General features: G+C 49.9%; 1 protein-coding gene across 2 annotated transcripts in view; it reads right to left on the bottom strand.

The window, feature by feature from the left end:
• fbxl17 (F-box and leucine-rich repeat protein 17) overlaps positions 1-13,058 on the bottom strand; it is a 291,415-nt gene that overhangs the window by 12,934 nt on the left and 265,423 nt on the right. For both annotated transcript variants that reach the window (XM_086173394.1, XM_086173393.1), the window contains exon 10: positions 6,141-6,283. In XM_086173394.1, coding sequence (XP_086029520.1) covers positions 6,141-6,283 — 143 coding nt within the window. The remainder of the gene's footprint in view (positions 1-6,140; positions 6,284-13,058) is intronic.

The following is a 13,058-nucleotide window of genomic DNA, read 5'->3' as shown; positions in this document are numbered from 1 at the left end:
CGCTCTGTACCAACGTTGGCCCGCACAGGCCCTGGAAACCCCTCCTCTGGCCTTGGACCCCAGGCCAGACTTGTTTCTTGCTCCATCTCCCTTTTGACTCTGTGCATTTTATCCCGAGAAAACATCTGACCAGTGCCCACCATCGTTTTTAAAAATAGCGCTTTGTGGTTCAGAGCTCCACCAATCACCTACCAGTCACATCTTGTTCCCATGGAACAATAATAAGACCCGCCCTCAGAGATATGAGGTCCTCTCTGCTGTCCAACAACATGAAAAAACAGCCTAGTTCCTCAAAAGGTTCAAGGAACTGTAAAAGGTTCTCGCAGCACGAAATAAGCTAAAGAAATTCCCCCTAACATGGAGGGAACATAGAAGCGTAGAGCATGCGGCCTATTTAACAAAAACCCATATGGTTCTGCCACTGGAAGGAGACTAAATAAGAAAATATTCAGACAATCAAAGTCAACTTCACACATCTGTGACTTGTGCTCCGTCTGTTGGTTCAGAATTAAAAAAAAAAAAAAAAAAAAAAAAAAATCTCCATATCAATCCAAATGGCACTGGGCATACAACTCTGGCTCCCTGGCAGTAAAATGTATACAGTACGGAAGCGTGTTTGTATAAACTGTGACGGAGGAAATCGATCCTTCACACTGCTTCACATGAGGAGAGCCAGCTGGATCCTGTTAGCGGTTCCCAAATGAATTCTACACTTTCTGAGTCCTGTGACATTCGGTGGCGGCGGTGGGGGAGCGGTAACATTTTCAAATTCCCAGCGTCTTTTTCTTTTTTTTTTTTTTTTGACAATTCCAAACAAATTTACAGCGGCTGAGCGGGCCGAGGGCAGGGAGCCGACCCCGGCTGTCCGCACAGCGTGTCAAGGTTATCACAAGACCGTATTTGTCTAAGCCTGACAGGAGCCACTCTGAAACCCGACCCCGGCCTTTGCGGAAGCCTGGCGGAGCGAGAAGGGAGGAAGCCGCAATTTATTTTAAAAAGCTAAATGTCGCCTACAGGTTATTCCCGGCATCTGCGAGACGGGCCGACTCCCCCCCCCCCCTCCCCGATAGCGATCCGAACGCCTAGCGAGATGGCGAGCGCCAGTTTGTCACTTCCAATCCTTCGCCTTTCAATACGCCGAGCCGAGGTGGAAACGTTACGGGTATCTGCGATATTTCCAAAACACTGTCAGCATGGCTCTTGTGAAGAATAACTATTTGCCAAACCCGAGACCGCCACGTGAAAGTGTATCTAACAATTTATTTTCGTAATGCAAACACTCACGGCGGGCAGGCAGACCAGAATTATTTCAGGTTCTGGCCGCCGTCAATCACCCCCTTGCACCCCTCCACTGCACCGCGGCGGTGGCTTAGAAAGACGTTGGCCTACAGATAAATATCCAGACGGTTGCGCGAGTGTTTAGATCCTTCTGCCGAGGTAAACAGAGGGTCAGCCTGTCGCGATTGGAGCAATTAAAACACATCAAACTCAATTATATCAGCGATGCGTAGGGAGTAAACAAATTGTACACTTTCGAGAGGGGCATTTTAAAGAGGAGCTGTTTTTCCCAGGAAATTCCCCCACGTCAGTTTTCCATTAGAGACATGTGAACAAGGTTGAGGAACCACTTATCTCTGCTTGTGGCGCCAAGGTGAAGACAGGAACGGACCCAAGATGTGCAAAAAACAAAAGTGTACCCATCTGCCGCGCATTTCAAGCAACCAGGGGTCGAGTCAAACCGAGAAATCGGACGTTGCCTCCAAAAGATTTTCCCCCGAGTGTGAACCCTCTCCCCGGTTCTGCCAGGAGCGAATTAAGGGCAGAGATTAGATTCATTTACCTCTGAATGTGATTAGACGAGCCTCCTGACGGCACGCAAATAGAGCCAGACACGACGCTGCCGTCGAGGGCGAATGACAAAAAATGCAGATCAAATGGAATCATTGGACCACAAGGGCCTTGTTGAGATAAGTGGACCGGTGTTGGGCAACAATTCTTCCCCAAATTCAGATGGTATCCACTTCTACAGCACCGCAAGCACAGGTAGCTGCAACATCTGGGCTTGTCCATCCACCGAAAACTATATCCTGACAACAATAACAGTCAGGGGTGTCCACTTTAGCTTAGCTCAGTTCTTGGGACATTACATCCCGGAGGCGTGCCGATACCCGTATGCAGGGACAAGCAAAATGGACTTTAGTGAAATGTTGGTTGGATATTAGCTAAACCTCTGGTTTGCGATTCAAAACAAGCAGTCTGGCCAGAGAGGAGTTGAAAAAGCCATCTTTGTCAAAACAGAAAATGTTGTCTCTCAACAGAGGAGGGGCCCTGGGACACAACCGTTCACCAACATACAACGCCGTGCAAGGATCAACATCGTGACGGATTTGCACACGCAGACCAGGACCTTCTGCATCCTCCAAACAACCAGTTAAGATCCAACACCAGAACTTCCACCTGAGCCTCGGTCCAAGGGATCCAACAGGTTTCACTCCTTAGTCTGGCTTCCAATGCAGGTAAACCCCAAAAGTCGCTCCTTTTTCCTCAACGAATGATACCTCCATTAGCATTACAATCCCCTGAGACCTTGTTTCTACCCATCAACTCTTCAACTTACAAAACAAGCCACAACCCTGTACAATAACTCACTCTAATCAGTTACTGTGCCACTTCACATTGCCACTTTTTTTTCCTGTATATTGGTAATACACTTCAGAGTTCATTTTATTTTATTTTTATTGACTTGTATTTTTAGCTAGCTTGTCACAGTCTCGTCCTTGTATGTCTTGCTGCTGCTGCTGCTGCTGCTAATCAATTTCCCAAGCATGGGATCATTAAAGTACATCTCATCTCATCATCAATCTAGACCCGCCCACAACCCTAGCAGTCATATTTGGAAACTCCCCACAGGTCCTTAGATCTGAAGAAGCCTCTGCGATAAGGGCTGAAACATCTTCAAGTGAAGAAATTCCAGTTCGGTTACCGCGACAGGAAGATTTACACAAGAATTCACCATGACCTGGATGAATGAGAACCTCCACAGGCAAGCAGCAGTGTTATCGTTGTTCTGGCTCGATCGGCGGAGCCTCATCCGATCGTATGGTTGGCGGACGGATTCCTGTCTCCTCCCGTGTGCATGCCAAAGTCTTCTTGGGGCAAGACACTGAACCCTGAGTTGCTCCCGATGGCCTGGTTAGTGCAGCTCTGCCGCCATCAGCGTACCATTTGGAAACTTCCGTCGGGTCATTAGAACTCAAGAAGCCTCTGGGATGAGGGCTGAAACGTGTTCAAGTGAAGACATACAAGTCCTGCTACCATGACAGGACGATTTCGACAAGAATTCATGTGGACATCAGTGTACCACCAAACCGGTAAGTGTCTCTGGCCTACAGGGGGGAATCTAATGTAGGCTTGTGATCAAATAAGATGATTGGAAATTCAATCTACTCACGGATCTACTAGTGTCCACTAATTTCATCTCCGCTAGATCGCATTCACCCATGCACATAGCGATGGTGGAACACCTGCGCTAGAAAATGACCCCCGCCAGCCGCCCTCTGGCTGCAGACGCTGCTGTCAATACGTTTTCGTACTGTGTATCAATTAGCGACTGCTGGGGGAGCGTTTTCAGACGAGCGGATTTGGTTTCCAAAGACCGGCACCGCAAACAGCGTTCGCCTCCGAGGGCTTCCCACCCGCGACTTCTGCACGGGCAGAAAAAAAAAAAACAAAACTTCAAAATGTTAAAGCCGCCGCCGTGCATAACAAAACCCAGAAAGGTCAAATCTGACAAATGCTCGGTGATTATTGTCGAAATGACCTTGATGGAGACGTCGGGCGGATTGTTTTCCCCGCGCGCAAAAAATGCAAAAATATTCCAACTGAATGTCAGACCGACAAAAAAAAAAAAAAAAAAAAAAAAAAAGCCAAAGCGGCGCTTTCTTGTCGAGACGTTTGAAGAATCTCTCAGTCTGAGGGACGGAGGAGGAAGGGAGGGTAGGAATCCAGGCAAAGGCAGAGGATGGGCTACCGCTGCCCCCGGGCTTACTTGTAGATAGCCCAAAAAAAAAAATCCCCGCCGGGCGGCTCTCGCCCATTCATGTCTTTAGCTCTCTTCACGATTCCCCCGGTTCCGTGACCTCGGTAATAACAACCCCTTTCCAAATTCGAGCAACGCCGACGAGCGTCTGCCGTGGAGTTTTTCCAAGCCGGGCGACATTCCAGTCGAGGGAAGACGAACAAACGGGGAAAGGAGGCGATTTTTAATTAGTCCGATGATTTGGAGCTTGTCACGCATCCGACCTTGGAAGCTGTCAAACTCGTCCCCTTCGCTCCATCCGCGCGCCGGCGCAGCTCTAATTGCGCCAATTACCGCTTTATTTAGCCGCGTCGTCTGCAAACCCGCCCCCGCCCGAGAATAATCGTTTATCTTTGCGGCATACCGACTAAATTATGACCGTCAACATCACGTGTTGGCAGAGGAGCAAATAATAAGGGCGGGAAGACGGAGGCGGGGGTTTATGTGGGGGCTGTCGGTACAAGGGACGGCAGAAAGAAACCAAAAAAAAAATGATAGCGGTGAAGATGTAGGTCAGTTCGGAGCGGATTTTTATTAGCGTGGCGGTGGATATCGATCGCCGGGTCACCGAGTCGGCGAACCGTCCGGGAAGTAAATGAAAATGGAATCTAAGTGATCACCTGCTATGTAATGCAGTTACTCTTTATTACTCCCAGATAAATATGATAGATACGCATTCGCGTCCCCAATAATGTGAATTGAGCGCAGCGCTCCATCATGGAGACCTTACATATGGGGTCACTGTCGGGCCCCCGTACGTTTTAATTTTATTACAGTATAAATAGATAAATATGATACACCGATGTTCTTGTCGGGCTTAACGACGCCTGGGCGGGGATTTTTTTATCAGAGAAATCCATAGGGTCATCCCCCTCGGCCGCCGCCGCCGCATGCAGATACCACCAATTTTATAATGAAGATATAAAAACGAACCGCGGACGTCGGCTTCTCGCCTTCCCCGCTGTCACTCATGTCGGTTTCTACTTTTTTACCGCGAGCGAGAGTCCAGAGAAACACACGGGTGAGGCTGAAAGAAGTTTTTTTTTTTTTAACCGCAGACTGGAAAGGCTCATTAGAAGTTCTGCCGGTGTCCTCCCGTGTGGAGGCCCACCAGCACTGAGGTAGGACTGGAGAACACGCCGGATCTACTCCAACCAAAGCTAGGTTGAGCCGGCTTGTCACGCTCACGTCAGACGGAAGACCACCAGCAGCAGCAGGAGGAGGTTGAAGTTGCTAACAGTGGCGCCACAGATGTAGCACGCCATCAGATTAGCCACAGAAAAGCTAGCGTGATTAGACTTGCATCAAAAAGGCATTAAACAGAAATAGCACGAGTGCTAATTGCTAGGATAAGGAACCGTATCGCACGCGATCAACCCTGCAAAGAGGAATTCAACTAGATGAGTTAAATAACAATCACACAGAAGGTTTAATTAAAGGGGGAAGAGGAACGGCGCTCTTCCAGCACACACACACACACACACACGAATCGATGCTAACGTCCATAGATGTCACTCCAATGCATAACAGCTTAATCATCAATATCGTACGACTCGTAATGACGGGTCCGACCAATATGACAGATACGTCGCCGTCACAGCAGCGGCGGCAACTTCAGGAACCTGCAATGCCTGAAATCTCTGCAGGAGCCGTATCGCACAACAATAACATATTTATAGCACGTGCAATAAGATCATTGTCATCATTTTAACGTGCAATAAATCATGCAACCGCGGTTAGTCCACATTCAATACATTTGTGTATCAGTTCAATATTGCTTACAGTCAGATAAGAGCGCTCACGGATGATGATGGTTGTTTTTTTTCGTCCCCTTAAACCATCGCTCACACACACGGACACTGGATTTCCCCACCGCGGGACTCATAAAGGATTATCTTATCTTATCTTTCCACATAGGAATGAAGCATGAACACACACACACACATATAGCGTCAAGCTACGCCAAAGCCAGTATACATTCGGAGTTCGTGTCCAAAACCCGAAGAGGAAAAAAAAAAAAACAAACGGTTCAGCTCGGCCTCTGGGAGCCCGGCCCCGTTACCTTGTCACATCTCATGAGGCCCAGGTAGCGCAGGGACTTGCTGCTTTGCGCGATCTGCGTGGCTCCCTGGTCGGTGATGTCCTTGCACCAGCCGGCGTCCACCGTCTCGATGGTGCTGCTGTACTGACCTATGGCTATCAGAGCTGTGGACAGAGCGGCGGGGGGGGGAGGCAGACAATACAGAAGAGGTGTTAGTCCGACAACCTCCTTCATGCAAATGTGGCGGTACGACGCTCCCCCCGGCCGACACCTGCGGTAATTCAAGATAAAACCATCGGGGTCGCCGGCGAGGACGGCCATGACGGTCCATTCTTGTGTTTATGGGGGTAATGCAATCAAACACACAGCCGCCGCCGCCGCCGTCGTGATCTATCGGGGTTAGCAAACATCGCTAATCACAACGAGAAAGGGGAAGGAAATGACACAGGGATGAAAAAAAAACGGAAAAACCTTGTCATTTACCGTTTCCCCGCAGACCCCGGGCGGGCTGGAGGAGCTGGAAGAGAACACACCCGTGCAAATATGTACAAATTTCAGCGGATGATTCCTCCCACGGGGGGGGGAAATGAATCATTTTATGCTTTATGAATCAACTGAATGTATTTAACCCTATTTTGCTCACACACACACACACACACACACATGAGCAATTTTGCGTACGCTTTGGAACATATGTAATGTATAGCTCCGGGCACGAAGGGCGCCTCACATGTGGTTCTCTTTGTGCGCCTTGAACGCCGTGCATAATGCCAATTATAGCTAACGGGCAGAAACACAACTCTTGGATGCGGCGGAATGTTTCACGTGAAGTCGGCGCGAACGTGAAGGAGGCTCCGGCGGGTAAACGGAACGGGACCGGGTTTTCACTCGCGGTGACCCGGCAGGGAATTCCAAAAACGGCGAGATCATGTGATCCCAAATTTGATTACCGCCGCTTAGCACACACACAAGGACTGCTACGCTACGGCTAGGTTTGTTTTTACTCTTTCTTCCTTTTTTTGCCAAACATATGTTCCCGTTTCCTCCCATTCAAGTTTACTCTCCTCGGCGGCGGCGGCGGACCAGATACGGGTCGGGTTCGGTTTCACGGCGGTGAAATGTATAGTCGTATGAATCAACACCACCTGCCCCAGATGAGGTGCACGTTGCCCCGGCTCCGGGCTTTTAAACACAACGCGTCTGGCAGCTTGAGATAGTGGTTAGGGAAACCGGTGAGAGTCAGATAATGGGTAAAAAAAAACAAAACAAAACAAGGCTTCGGCTATTAGACGAGTGCAACGTGTTAATCGAGGAGTTAATCTAGTTGTTATTACGTCGTGCGATCCCTGTGGGCGCTCCGGCTGCGGGGAAGGTCATCGCGGAGATGTTTCAGCGCGGTGAAAACTTCTCTCTGCCAGCTCGGCGGTGGAGAGGCACTCCAAACACCGATCGTTTCAAGAGCAGTTTAACCGAAACATCCAGCTTGAAGTCGGTTCCAGGAAATTTTACTTTTGCATTCCCGCAGCCGGTAAGGGACCGCGGCAGGTTGCACCTTTAGCGATACAAAAACAAACCGCCGAAGAAGAAGAAGAAGAAGACCACACGGACGACACGGAAGTGGAAACTTTCACAGCGTTCATGGACTATCAGATGGTTCAAGTGTTTTCATCTTCTCCCTGCATCGTTTCCCCGGGTGAAGGACCCCGTTAGCCGCAAGCTAACGCTGTACCTTTACAAGCGACCGCCATAATTCTTAAAAATGGCCCCACAGTCCATAAGAAGTACCTAGCAGTGGCTTGTGAGTTCCAACCAATCACCTACATCTACTTTAGCATCGCAGCTTAAAACGGCTCTCGGAGCTGGAGGTCCACGACTGTCCGACTGCACCAAGAAACTTGATCCTTCCTCGATCGCATACCGTCACGATATTCATGTATGACTTGGCATCAGGTCAGGTGTTTCAGCGTTAACGTCGTTCCTTGCCGAGGGCTGATTGTGTTTACCAAAACTCAGCCACAGGTTTAAATTTTCATGGACCGGGTCTGATAGGTCATTAAAATTGGATGGCGTTTGGAGGCGGGCGCCGCGTTTCTCATCAACGGCCCGAGCTTCTCGAGCCGCAGATCTTGGCAAAAACGTGGCGTGAGACGTGGAGTTGCTGACCTCGGCGGCGATTCAGCCGTTTCCTGCAGCTTCGATGAGCAGATCTGCATGAAATGACATACACGTGTGATGGACACCTTTGGGCCTCAACTGGACAACCTGGCAATGCAGAAGAACCGGCGTCTCCATGGAAATCTTAGTGTGAGGGCACTAAGATGGAAGTCCAAGCGCAACTTCACCCAGGCCGTTTGACAATTTATGGTAAGAAAAGTGTCGGGGAGGAGCGGCCATGTTGGTTTGGACACACTGAGGTGAAGAGGTGAAGATGTTTGAGGCTTTCTTTGGGAGTGAGGAGGACGGAGGGGATCAGGAAGGAGTCCATCAGAAGGCCAGGACATGTTAGATGTTCTGGAGATGGAGGTCAGGTTGAGATAGTTTGGAACTGGACAGAGGAGGTCTGGAGGAAGTCCAGAGAGAAGGTTTATGGATGAAGGGAAAGAGGACAGGAAGTTAGTCTGGTTGAGGAAAGAGGAGGAGAGGGGGATTGGATGGAGACAGCTGATTGGCTGTGAGTGAGAAGCGGCAGATGATTGGCAACCGGCATCTACTGAAGACAGGAGCCCGAAGGACAAGGAGAAGGAGAAGAAGACGACGCCGGGCTTCCAGCTAGCTTCTAGCCTCACCGCTAAAAAGGCCGAAGAGCCGAGCTCTAGCTACAAGACAAGCTAGGGTGCTACATGCTAACAACACAAACATTAGCGTCTCTTCCATTATGGCGGTCAAACAAAGAAAGAAAAAAGTTTCAGAAAGCCGTTCGACAGTTTCTATCGTTCTAAAAATGAAGTTATTCATATTGAATCAAGACGTTAAAAAATATAGGTTTGAAAAAAAAAAAAAAAAAAAAAAAAATCCTTCTGATTGACAGCGCAGAAGGGATCAGAGGAGCAGGAAATTGTCTTTCCTAACCGATAATGATTTTCCGTCGCAGAAATAGATGAAGCGATATGCAAGAAGAGTTAAGGTGAGAAAGAGGTGGACGAGTTAGAGGGAGGACGAGGGGAAAATCCCATTCTGGCGGCGGCGGCGGCGGCGGCGGCGGCGGCGGTGACTGAGTGGTGACTACACACTCGCAGACGGTAATGAGGACACACTCGGCTGCCCCGCCTGAAAATGGCTTCAGGATCTGGCTTTGTGTGTGTGTGTGTGTGTGTGTGTGTGTGTGTGTGTGCTCGTAACCACACACACACACACACACACACACACACACCGCTGTGAAAGAAGCAGAGAAGGTAGAGATTGACCCTTAAATCCTGGATATCATTCATTTTGAGCGCCCGCATTTCACCTGTCTTTCTTCCCAGAGTTCGCCCGCGAGTCGGGGATAAAACTAGAAAATCAAAGCGGGAAGCGAACGCTCCCGTGCACGTCGGCACCTCTGACCGTTCCACTTGTCAATTAAACTCGTCAATCAGTCGATCAGAAACGACGGAGCCGTCGGCCGTCATTTACCGATCGTCCTAAAATGTCCCATCGGATGTGAGATACTGTTTTTGAGCGTGAATGGCGAGAATAACAACAGCGGACCATCAGATAGGTTGAGGTGTTTCTACTAGCTAGCTGCCGATTATTCTGGCCAGGATGTAGATGTTCCTCTGCGAGGTCTGGAAACCCCTCTGAGGAGCAGCAGGCCAGAAGAGCTCGGACCTCCTTACATTTTATCCCGAGAAAACATCTGAGCAGAGACCAGGATAGGTTTCAAGTCTGCCAGGAGTTTCTGGTGATGGGCGCGGCTTCGGAGTTCCACCTACATCCCATGAGTTCCTAAGGTGAGAAGACCCTGCCTCGGAGCAGAAGGTGGTTCACATCAAGTCCGAAGCCATGAGAAACGGCCTCCTTCCTGAAAAGGTTTAGGAACTGCAAAAAGTCACTCACCGCTCGCAGAAAATCAAAGAAACCCATTGCTACCGTCTGCTCCAGCAAATCTAACATACCTTCTTGTCGATTCAACTGAAGGATCAGAAGATCAGAAGTGACGGAGCCGTTGGCCGGCATTTACCGATCATTCAAAACGTCCGATTCGGTTTGATCTCGTGGTTCTTGCGCGGTGGGAACAATAATAATAACCACTCTCATACAGACTGAGGTGTTCTTTTCTTCTCTCTGCATTGTGAGGAACTCCTCCAGTAGCCCGACTTATATTGGACAAAATGTCGGCGGGTCAGAAGAGCTTGGACCTCTTGGTTGCTCCACTTCTTCCTGGTTTGTCGCAAGAAAACATCTAACCGGTGACCGCGGTGCATTTTAAATATGGCTCCCCACAGTCCACAAGAAGTATCTGGGAATGGGCGCGGCTTGGGAGTTCTACCCAGCAACTACGTCATGGGAGTTCCTATGGAACCGTGAAGGACGCTAAGCTGCCTCTAGAACCTGGGCTCCACGGTCCCTGATGTCCAGAGGCATGAGAAACAGCCTTGTTCCTTGGAAGGTTCTAGCAATCACAAAAAGTTCCCTCCCTACACGCAGAAAATCAGATAAACCCATCAAACATACTTTCTCATCAATGAATCTAATTAATCAATAGATCAGAAGTGATGGGGGCCATTTTCCCGATCATCCGGTAGGTACTGCTTTTAAGGATCGCAATGCGAAGGGGATGCCGCTCCCGAAATCTCCCATTAACTCCTCCATTATCTCCAGGGAGGAGGTCCAGAAGCCATTCCTTTCCCATATCGGCCACAAGCTGTTACCAAACACCGTAAACGCTGCATTAATCCGAACGGGGAGCCATTCCGGGGGTTGAGGTAACCGCACTCCCGGGAGCGGGGTCAGCAACTGGTCAATCCCGTGACGACCGCAACGTGAGAAGAAAATTCTCGGTAATCAGCTTACGCCCCCTATCTCCGCCGCTGACCCCGGCGCTCCAGGGGTTAAGCGTCTTTTACGGGCTTATTAGATATTCACTTATTAGATTCCACTAAATGATGGTGTGCCATTACTGCAATCTTATTGCTCCAAAGCCATCCCAGAGCCTGTCCGCTGTAACTCTATACACCATATTTTAGCTGCTGATCAAGAAGGAGGGCTTACGAAGGACATGCTGCTCCGTGGCGAGGAGTCGCTGCGGTGCAGGGAGGGGGTTCTTCCTACGTACTTATGCGTATCGATGTCGCAGAAGAATCGAGAGGAACAACATCCGCGCATTACGGCCGACGAGCGCCGTTTCAGAGATCTCCCGGCTGCCGCGTCCAATGGGAAAGATGCCTGATTTTGCATCTGCGAGGTCTCCATTTACAGGGGGATCTATGTTTCCAGCCTCACCCGTGTTCAAGAGCAGTGGCGACCAGAAAGAACAAGGGCGGGGATAAAAGAGGCTGAATTGAGTTTGTGTCCGGGATGATCCAGGAGGGGCTCAGAGTTGAGCCGCTGATCCTCCAGCATCCAGAGAAACCAGATGAGGCACTCGGGGATCTGGTCAGGGTGCCTCCCGGACGGCGAAAGGCACATCCCACCAGGAGGAGGAAGCCCCGGAGGAAGACCCAGGACATGCTGGAGGGACGCCTCAGGGTTCCCCCAGAAGAAGAGCTGGGCCGAGTAGTCGGGGAAAGGGAAGTCTGGGCCTCTGCTGAGGTTACCAGACCCCTGGATAAGTAACGGAAGATGGACGGACGGACAGATGGATGTTTCTCTGTGAAACACCTCTTTCCGAACCCAGATTACAAAGGTTTCAAGTTTAACTCCACAGGTGCTGAAGATGTATCTCTAAATCATACGGTGGCCGTTAGGCAGCGAGATGGCGTTCTTTGTCTACATAACATACATAATGTCTACATAACAAGATTTTCTTGTCGTGGCAACAAGACTTGTATGTCTTCACTTGGGGACGTTTCAGCTCTCATCTCAGAGGCTTCTTCAGTTTTGATGACCTGTGGGGAGTTTCTGGATATAACTGCCTAACTGTAGACCAGCTTGGCGGTACACCGAAGGCGGCAGAGCTGCACTCACCAAGCCATCGGGGGCAACTCGGGATTCAGTGCCCTGCCCTGAGAAGACTTTGGCGTCCACAAAGGAGGAGCAAGGAATCCAACCGCCAACCACACGACCGGAGGGACGCTACCTCTACAGATCGAGCCAGAACACTCGACGGTAACACTGCTGCTTGTCTGTGAAGGTTCTCAGATCATGATCAATTCTTGTCGTGGCAACAGGACTGGTATTCCTTCACTTTGAAGACATTTCAGCCCTCATCCCAGAGGCTTCCTCGGTTCTTATGACCTGCTGCTGGGGAGTTTCCAAATATAACTGCCGGGGTTTGGGCGGGTCTAGGTTATGGTGGCTTGTTTTGTAAATGGAGGAGTTGATCGGCAGAAAATAGGCCTGAGGGGGCTGTTATGCTTTGTTGGGGACAAAAGTGCAACTTTTGGGGATTACCTGGATTGGACAAAGGAGTGAAACCTGTGGGAACCCATGGACTGAGGCTCGGGTCAAAGTTATGCCAGGATTAGCGGTATAGATATTCATTCATTCTTAATGAAAACCGTCAAAGGGAAGTCAGAGTGTCCACCTAGAGCCCGCGAGTGAAAGCCTCAGGGGGCCGCCTCTGCAAAGCGGAGCGACGCCGACCCGGACGAAACCCCGGTCTCGTGGTCTGATCGATTATCACGCAGCTCCCTCCATCAAAGTCCCACGCCGTACCGACATGGAGGAGGGGATGGCGGCGGCGGCGGGGGTCACGCAGAGTGCCAAAGCGACTTACAAAGAAGAGAAGCTCAAACAGCCTCAGACAAGCCGGGCACTGTCCCTTTCGCATGTGGCGAGAGGATTATTAGCAAATTAAAA

This window comes from Fistularia commersonii, chromosome 26 (genome assembly GCF_037954325.1).
Source record: "Fistularia commersonii isolate RoL2024-O1a breed Wild chromosome 26, RoL_Fcom_v1.0, whole genome shotgun sequence".
NCBI classification, from domain to species: domain Eukaryota; kingdom Metazoa; phylum Chordata; class Actinopteri; order Syngnathiformes; family Fistulariidae; genus Fistularia; species Fistularia commersonii.
Note: the sequence above shows the minus strand (reverse complement) of the source record. Positions and strands in the feature narration are given on the sequence as shown.